The sequence below is a fragment of the Limanda limanda genome, chromosome 11 (assembly GCF_963576545.1).
Source record: "Limanda limanda chromosome 11, fLimLim1.1, whole genome shotgun sequence".
Lineage (NCBI taxonomy): Eukaryota > Metazoa > Chordata > Actinopteri > Pleuronectiformes > Pleuronectidae > Limanda > Limanda limanda.
In genome coordinates, this window is record NC_083646.1 from 10,664,297 (window position 1) to 10,673,786 (window position 9,490).

Here is a 9,490-nt window from a genome sequence, read left to right on the forward strand (position 1 = left end):
ATTTTACAAAAACACTTGTACTACTATGTATGTAAAAATAACACATTATTATACATAAATTACAGCAATGATACATTCAGAATGAAGAAGCTGCTGAGCTGCGACATCCAGCCACAATGTTTATATTATTTTTATATAAAAGCTCAAATGTTTGAGATTTTCATTTAATTGAATGCGTCCAGTTCATTGATTTGCAACTGTGGGTCAGTATTAGACCTACACATGACTGCACTCCCCTTCTTCTTGCTCTGAAAAGTGAGGAACCTGCAATAAGGCCAGAGATCGGCTGATGCCCTCCAGAAGTCCTTCATCTCGAGGTTGTAAATGAACCATGACTTCGGCATCGTCAAAGCACCAGCCGGGCCAGTCCACATTTACGCCTTCTGAAAAGGCAACGCTAAAGAAAAAGAGAGAAGTCATTATTTAGTATTTATAACATTTACCATACCCGAGTTCTATTCACTGATAAATACTTTACGAGTTCACCACTGATTCTCCTTACAGACACATCAAGATGGATAATACATTTAAATATCATTATCATAAGTGCATGGACTAAATGAAGAGAGGAATCTCCATCATGCCAAAAAGTATAAAATAAAGTATTACACCAAAAAACACTAAATCATAGAATATTGCGATTATTTAATTTAGAGGCTAATCAAATAATAACCTATTGAGTTATATAAATTGTGGACTAACTACTGTACTTTAAGTTAAGTAGCAGAAAAAGATTAATGAAATAAAACAGAAAAGAACTTCACATTAAAAAACATTAAAAAACAATTCAGTCCTATTCAGTCATTTTTATGAATGATATTTACGTGTTTTCTTTGACACTGGAAGTATATATATTTATAGAGTTTTAAATATCTTCTTGTTTCAGATACTTCTTATAACCATAACTTATTTGTTAATATTAAGGTCATTGTAAGTGGCTTGATTGGCCACTAATGTCTTCTAGGAAATGTGGTATTTGGTGGGGTTTTTTTTCCAATAGCAGTGGACTTAGTCTCCATCCAACAAATGTATACATTTCCTAAACAACATGTTTACACATAATTAGTAACAGTACTTTTTGTCATACTAACCTGTTCCTGTTATCGTCTTCATCTCCGTCCACAAGCTGCTCTTTCCATCCTTTACTCACTGTGAGGGCTCGGTGTCTCATCAGCTCCACCTCCTCCTCCCACTCTGTGTCTCTGTCTCCATTGCTGGGTGATGGGGAAGATGCGGTGGAAAGCGAGGGGGAGGTAGGAGGATATCTTGACCTCAATTGGGCCATTTTCGAATTTCGCCCGCTCCTTCTCTCTTTGGCTCTTTCCAGAAGGCCATCCAGAGGAGAAGGGTGTCCGTTAGGGTAATGTCCTGGGATGGGAGGAGGTACATCTTGTTGTTGGTGTAAAGTGTAACGGTTAGTGGGGTGCAGAGAAAGTCCATGCCCTTCGATCATAATGTTAGGGATGGACGCGCTCCTTTGGGTTTTCATTTTGGGCCTTTTGCTGTGGAAGTTCCGTTCAGGCTCAGGCTCAGACCATGTTTCGGGATCTGGAGAGGCTCGATCATTCATGTGTCCAAACATGCCTTGGTTGGGCTTCAGGGAGCCCAGCTTGAGCACCCGGTGGGAATTTGAGCTTTTGTCAGAAGGAACAGAGTTTCTCTTGCTGTTTAGGCTGTAGTCTGATTCAGAGTTGGAAGAGGAGGCTGTCCAAGTCTCTCCTGAACCCTGGGAGAACTCCTTGGACATCCGAGTGGTGGGTGCCTGATTGATGCTGAGTGGCCTCCTCCTCCGTAACACGGGTGACCTCAAATTTTTTGGGAACCCCTTAACCTCCGGAGATGTCTCGATGTCATCAGACTGGCTTTTGCTGGACTTTCTCACGTCTTGGTTCACAGACTGGAAATCTCTCCTTGTCGATAACCCTCTATCCCCCAGTATTCCTTGAAGCCCAGGCCTTTCCCTGGACGTGGTTGGCTGGTAAGGATATGGTAAAGTGCTATGTTCATTTGTTGGGTAGTCAACATCTGGTAATCCACCTATTAAGCGATTGTGTGGTCTTAATGAATCTTCAGCAGCTCTATGAGTGAAAAGATCCAGATTTGGGGTTGACTGTGGTCTTTGGTTAAAGGTCATCCTTCGCTCCTTTGTCATCTGAGTCTCGACTATTTTCTCTTCTTTCTTTGTGGGGTTCCCATCTTGATCGCCTATTACCCCCATTTCTATCCATTCACTTTCGTTGAATGTTTGTTGTTGACCAGCAAAGCTCTTACGCTCATCTTTATGATTACTGTCGCTGGCTTGGGATCCAAAAAGAGTTAAGCTGGTGTTGTTAGTGTTAACGTCATCTGAAGGTTGATACGGATGCGCTCCCTCCGCTTCTTTAGATGCCAACATCCCATTAATCGTCTGAGGGATGATCATTTCCTCATCAAGTTGATCCACAAAATGTTGTTCTCTTGTCTCCACATTATCCATTGTGGATTCTTTGATAGGTTTTGTTTCCAGTTGGTTTTTCCAGTTTTCCATTTGTCTGTTGTTCTCCATCATTCTCAGGTTTGCCAGTGTTCCCTGATAAAGTAACACAAAAAACTTAAAGTATTCAACAATGAGTGTGTTATTTTGAATATGGTTTCATATAACAAGACGACAGAAGCTACAGTCATGTGAGCAGCTCTGAGGCTAACATACCTTTGAGCTAAATGATACTCAGCATGGTAACACCGAAAATGTTAATGTGCTGATGTTAAATAATTTGCTGTGCTCAGCCATTTAGCCAGTTAGCATGCTAAATGCTTAATATTTGGTGCTAAATTCATACAATACAATTACATAAAAGTCAGAGGGTCACTTAAGTCATAACAAATCATTCAAAGTATGACATACTGTATGTGATCTAATTTATCCAGGAACACATAGACTGTAAATAAAGATGAACGACATGACACCTCCCAAAAAGTAAAATCAAAGCATTTTGATCGCCACTTGGAAAAAGTCAACTCACGAAAACTCGTAAGAAATAAGTTTCCGGGAAACATGAGTGTCTGATCCAAATTTAATGGCAACCCTTGCCAACATTTCCTCCTGTGAACCAGCTGAACAAAAGACACACACACACACACACACACACACACACACACACACACACACACACACACACACACACAAACACACACACACTTTATTCTCTAAAGCTACACTGCTGGTGTTGCTTAATGTGGCCAAAACCCAACTGAAACTACTGTACCCATTCAAGCTTTGATCAGAAATGTCCGTTTTTACCTTGGCCTGGTGGATGGTGGAGACCCATGTGGAGCAGCTCTCTGAGGTGCTGGCTGCAAAGATGTAGACATTCATAGTGCTCTGAAGTTCACCAACCTCCACAAGAACAAACGAACCTGAGAGAAGAAGAGAAATTATAAAAAGAGATTTATGATGTGTATCGAAGTAGAATACACCTGGCTCAGTTTCTACAGGAGAATAATACTCACAGCCGTCTCTCAGTGCTGTGCAGGAAGTTCTGTCCAGGGCCAGAGGAGGTCGAACCACTTTCAGTCGCTCTCCTTTCTTCTGGACTTTGGTCATTAGAAGCACATCTGAGAAAAGTAGAGCCACCACCTCCAGCTGCATGATACCATGTCCAAGGAAGCACAAGCAAGTAGAAAAGGGATGAAAAGGAGGCTCTGAAGAGACAGATTTAAACGTCTTACAAAGAGTCCACAGGCTCGGCTCACCTTGTTGTCTTTTCTATCACGAATCTTCAAGTTCTCCTCCAGCAGCAGCCTGCGTACGACTCCAGGACCGACTCCTCTGACCGGGCAAGTTAGGTCAAACCGGCAGATCTCTCGGACATTCTGTCAAGGAAAATGCGTCATCCGAAATCATCACAGTATTCATCATGTTAGAGTGGATGACATGCACAAACACACAAATCAAGAATGTGACATATTACCTTGTCAATTTCCTCACTTATTCCCTCCACCTCATATCCCTCCACCCGCTGAGCAGAGATGGAGAGAGCCAGCTCCTCATCTTTGAGCTTCAGGTGGTCGTTGATACTTTCCAGGAAGCTGTTCACACTGGACAGCTGAAAAGAGGACGGACGGTTAGCGGGACTTTTGTTGCTCTGCAGAAGACAAACAGGTTACATGGTTTACTCGTGTCAGATCCTCACCATGCCTCTGAGCGTGTGCTGTACATGAGGGTCCTGTGTGTTTCTGAGCACGGCTTTCAGCAGCAGGGGGTACTTTGTGATCCTCTGGTGGGGTTTGGCCTGCATGTCCCCAAGCCTCATCCGCTCACACTGAGGGTGAGTCTCCACCCACTGGGAGACGGAACCAAAAACACAAGGAATGGTCAATATAACAGAACCGAAAACATCTGTAATGAATTTAAAAGAGTGCCAAACAGCCTCATGCAGTAGATTAATGTGTATCTGGTCCTGCAGAATGTTTTGTTTTTACATTTCAATGTTTAAAATACTTTTTGTTTGCGCTTCTTGATTCACTGGAAAATTACATCTGAAAAACATCTTCCATTCTCCTCCAGTGTACTGGCGGTTGACAGAGCAGTCTGATATCTCACCACTTTGACACATAAAACCCCATACACCAATACCACAACCACCAGAAGGTAAGTGAGATGTTTTTGTTTCAAATAACTCTGACGTCCAGACGCTTCAGCGCCCACCGATAGCACCTCCTCGTATAATGTGTCCTTAACTGTTCAACAAAAACATATCACCTCCCACTCAGGGAGGCAAGTGTCAGGGTATGAAATGGAAGAGATGTGCACAAACAAACTGTATAGTTATGGTACCTGGTTTGACACACAAGGCAGTGTTGAAAGCATTGTCAGATACAATATTTGTTTGTATAGAATTTTGCATAAAACATTTTAAATGATTGTTTTCTGCAATAAAAGGTCTGTGCCAGAAATATTTTATATTATTGTGACAAGCGGTTTTCCATCAGTATGTGGCTATGACACACGTCACCCACAAGGTTGTGAAGACATCACAAACCACACAGGGGGCTCCAAGAATAGTTGGGCATTACAATGAACTCAGTGTATGCTTGTGAACCTTTAACCTTTATCCTCAGTTAAATTGCATGTTGGTGTTGTATGTTGACGTTGCCTCACTGTACCTGAACATACGTGAGGAAATGCGGGTTGCCCTCCATCTGCCTGCGTGTGAACTCCAGGTTGTTCTCCTCCTCCCAGCAGTAATGCTGATAGGAGGAGAAACGCTCATGGAACTGAGGACCAAAACAAATACAGAAAATTAAAATTATAAGTAAAAGGCCTGCACTTCAAACTGTTACCAAAAATGTTTAAGATTGTGCTCATTTATTTCATTAAGGGAATTCTCAAATCTTATCTCATGTACAACTGACTTCTCCTGCAGTTATTGTAACTGTTAGTTGACTTAACCCTAGTATTTTATTTAATCGTCAAAAATTATTGTTTATGACCTTTTCCCTTGTATTACTGTATATATATATATATATATTTATTTCATTCTTATTTATTTATTTTTTCTTTCAATGTATTAACTCTTCATTGTACCCTCAGCACCATTGTAAATGAGGGTCTTATTCCTCAATGTGTTTTCCGTGGCTTAAATAAATAATCAATCATTACCAATTTCCTCACTTAAAGATCTGTTTAACTGTCATCACTTAGTCGTAACAGAAAATACTCAATCTACATCTACGTGTAATTCTCCCCAATAAACTCAGGGCTCGGGGCTTCGTGTTTTTTAAAGCATTTGTTAAGGTAACGTGTGCATAGATACTTAGTTGGTTTCCTTTGCACACTCATGAATATGTGTGGATTATATCCTGACAGTGAGCTCTCACCTGCAGACAACCAGCCTCTAACCTCATGGGGTCAAAGGGCTGCCCTGTCCGGCGGACCTCCTGTAACATGGGATAAATCACCTCCTGCCAGAAGAGCTGGTGTGCACTGATGATGGAGGGGAGGTTGGAGAAGAGCAGCTGAGGTTTCACCTGTCACAGGAGGGAGACAAAACATGTTTAAAAAACCCTAAAGCCAAACCACCCTGCTTTGTGATATTTTCCACCTTCTCAGTGGAAATGTGTCGTGGCACATTTTCCGTCTGCCCTTGCTGTATTTCTGTATCAGCTTGAGCGGATGTTCTCATTGTGGCAGTAAAAGTGTGTCAATGCAGAACAGTTGAAAATAGGCCTGTAGGTTGTTTGTGTGTTTTCAGTGACTGACCTCCTGGAGAAATCCTCTCTGATGCAGGTTGACAAGCGCTGCAACGACCAACTGTGAGAGGTGAACACAGCTCTGTTAAAAGAAAACATCCTGCGGAAAACCCCTCATCATCTCTGACATACGTAAGTATGAATCTGGAATTCAAATGAAGTGATTCAAGGGGACATCTTACAGCTTTGATGATAATGAGCTTGTTGATGTAGGTGAGTTCAGTGTGGACAAACTCCCACAGCGCCTCCTGCTGGTGTCTCTGCATCTTAGACATGGTCTGAGCATGAAAATGAGGAGAGGAGCAGGAGGGAAAAGGAGGACAAGGAGACAAAAGTTAAAGACCCTTCCAGGAGATGTAAGACCTTAGTGTGAATTTTACAGTAACAGCAGGAGATGATTTAAAGAAAGTGATGATAAACTACTATAGTGATCAAGGTGTCAGTTCATCTCTCACTTTGTGTGTTGCATTAATTTAGTAAGTAAGGTAAATGGTGCATTTTGGGGACTTCTTTTGGATGTGGACTTTAAGGCCTAGTGAGAAGCAGGATGGTGAATCTAGTTTATACTCAGAATAAACAAAGGAACATGTCTGCCAGTTCAGCAGTGATGTGTTTTTAACAGATTTGGAACAGTGGAGGTCAATGGCACAAAGGAAAAAACTGTATCAGGCTTTAGCTTGTAAAGTAATACTTGTTATCATAATAAATTTAGTGTTAAGTGCTTGTTTTGGTCTTTTAAAATAAATGATTGACAAAAAGAAAGCCCCCGTACTGAATGAGAGTGAACTATATCCGTCCAGTTCTTCTCCAGTGTGGTTCCTTGACTCTCCTCCTTCCATTGCCACCTCAGACTGACTGGCACAGGGTAGGCCTCCAGATCCTGTTTCAACACATCCAGCTGACCTCGCTCCTGAGAGACACCCAGACAATAAAGAAAACAGAGAGGGGGGAAAAAGAGGAAAATCTAATGTGATAATGAATCACTAATAACTTGGAAATGATGCTCAACAGTTGTTATGAATAATTGTGGTTTGTCGTTCATTGAAAAAAAAAAAAAAAACCAGCAGAGCAGAACAGATCGCTGCAGTTATTTGAGTGGGCGGACCAGGTTAGAGCAAGTCTGTATCTGTTTCCATGCATGTCAGCATGTAGTGTAACAAGCAGGAGACAGCATAATACCTCAGACACTGGGTTCTTGTCAGAGGCCACTCCCTGGTTGAACAGGACCTGTCTCAGTGCCGCTCGGGGCCTGGCTACTGCAGAAGTGCCTTTACTCTGTGTTGCAAAGTTGGTCACAACCTTCTGCTTGGTCCGCCTCTGGAAATTCAAACATTTGCACATTTCATCAGATGCCTTCCATGTTTTCAGAGGAACTATGTTGTACAACAAATGAATCACTTCCTTTTTTCTATAATATTTTTTACCATGGGAACTAGACGATCATGTGTGTAAACCTCAATGTGACGTGTTGAGCTGCAGCTGCAGAAACCTCAATCTTATAAATACATTTTAGTGAGTAATCCAGTCATTAGATCAGTTACATCACTTAAACAGTTTTTTGTTGTAATGTTTAAAAGTTACTCTGGAAATAAAGACAGAAAAACTCATGAGAATAGTGATAATATTGGATAAATCAAAAGATATAAATAATCCTACATCAGCAGATTACATCTTCATTTTTCATAATTAAATATGAATAGTTGGACATATGAAAACTAAACACCTCAAACCTGTACTTGAATAAATGTGCATGTTTGAACCGGTTTGAACTCCATCACTGTAAATATCATATCTGCCCTGTGACACTTGCCTGGTAGCTCAGAGAATTGATCTTGTGTTTGTCTGCTGACCCCCTGTGGCGAGGGTTTATCTCTGCAGCTGCTGTCGTCCCATCCACAACGTCCGTCTCTCGGGCCTCTCCGTCCCTCGGCCTCTCCCCGTCCACACCGTCCCTCCACAGCACCGAGCCGTCTTCCATCTGTGACTCATTTCCCCCGCTGTTGTTTGTGTGCAGGGCTTTTGAGGAAAAGCTGGAGATAAGCACACAAGATGTTATTCATTGCCAAAGGAAGGTGTGTGGGGGCCAAGAGGTGAAGAGGGTGTTAAAAAAGGCTTAACATGGAGGGTGGAGGAGAATGGAGGGAGATTGAGCTCTTTGTTATCATTTGATGGGTTTACTGAGACTCTTTTCAAGACTAAAGCTGTAGAAATCTTAGGTAAACAAACAAATAAAGATCTGGGTTCAAGTTGTTAAAGACACTGGATCATAAATTCTTTTGATCTTTCAAATTAAAGCCAAGTTCATGTTTCACGAGTTGCATGTGTCAACTTGTTCAACAATAGGCCAACCATCCTTTATGTTGTTTTATTGATTTTTTATGTTACTTTATTTGTAAAGCAACTAATAAACCGATGTCAAACATCGCAAAATTTCTATCCAAAGCTAGTTTGCAACACCTCTCATTATTGATGGGCTTAAAAAAGACTAAACATACTAGGGAATAAAATAAGTAGACCATAAAACTCAGTGATAAGTATCAGAGCAGATTCAGGACAACATGACTTATCACTCTTTAAAAACAGCTTCAAGTTTAAGATGTTTAAGATCCCGGTTTGTGTCAAGTTTGAGTTTTGTGGATGATCAGTTTCTCAAATTGAAAAGATGGATGCTCAAGCGAGGCTTTAGGAGAGGTTTTGAGTTTTCCATAGATATTCTCTGCGTACCACTGGGTCACTCAGCACCTGAGGAGACTGGTCAGTGTTATAAAAGCAAGCTTGATGAAACAATCGGAACTTGACATTTATTTTCTGTAAAATGTGGAAGTGGGGAAGACTTATTGGCTTCCTGTCCAAATCTATAAGTGCACAAGTATTCGTCATCACAAGAGGCCTGAGGAGCTCCAATCATCGAACCATTTGATATCCAAGGGAACTGTGAGAGCTGCAGGGGGACTCGAGACAATTTCAGATGAGAGTGGGCGAGAGGCTGGGGACACCCTGTACAGGTCGCCATTGTATCACATGGTCAACATGTAGAGACAAACAACCATTCACATTTAGATTCTCTAACCTAACCCCAGTCTTCATGTCTTTGGACTGTGGCAGGGAAACAGGGACACACAAGTAGAACATGTGAACAGATTAGAACCGGGCACCTTCTTACTGTGAGACCCACTGAACAACCGTGCCACTCCTTCAATCATCCAGTAACTCTTATACTATTTTATGTAACGTCTTGCTCTTTCTATAGATATCTGGA

General features: G+C 41.5%; 1 protein-coding gene across 1 annotated transcript; it reads right to left on the reverse strand.

The window, feature by feature from the left end:
• Nucleotides 1-96: 96 nt before the first annotated feature.
• plekhg6 (pleckstrin homology domain containing, family G (with RhoGef domain) member 6) lies at nucleotides 97-7,572 on the reverse strand. The gene is made up of 13 exons (XM_061081799.1): nucleotides 7,411-7,572; nucleotides 7,004-7,141; nucleotides 6,414-6,509; nucleotides 6,242-6,292; nucleotides 5,860-6,009; nucleotides 5,146-5,256; nucleotides 4,173-4,322; nucleotides 3,951-4,085; nucleotides 3,733-3,852; nucleotides 3,490-3,622; nucleotides 3,281-3,396; nucleotides 1,092-2,569; nucleotides 97-397 (listed from the first exon to the last, which is right to left on the reverse strand). The coding sequence occupies exons 1-13, from the start codon at nucleotides 7,570-7,572 to the stop codon at nucleotides 217-219; spliced, it is 3,021 nt and encodes a 1,006-aa protein (XP_060937782.1). The 3' UTR covers nucleotides 97-216.
• Between the last annotated feature and the right edge of the window lie 1,918 nt (nucleotides 7,573-9,490).

Excerpts from the sequence above, each read along its gene's own strand:
- plekhg6 (XM_061081799.1), bottom strand. The coding sequence starts at position 7,572 with ATGTGCAAATGTTTGAATTTCCAGAGGCGGACCAAGCAGAAGGTTGTG. Across the intron at positions 4,086-4,172 it reads AGCACACGCTCAGAGGCATG|CTGTCCAGTGTGAACAGCTT; the intron begins GTGAGGATCTGA and ends TCCTCTTTTCAG. Across the intron at positions 398-1,091 it reads GAAGACGATAACAGGAACAG|CGTTGCCTTTTCAGAAGGCG; the intron begins GTTAGTATGACA and ends CTTTTTCTTTAG.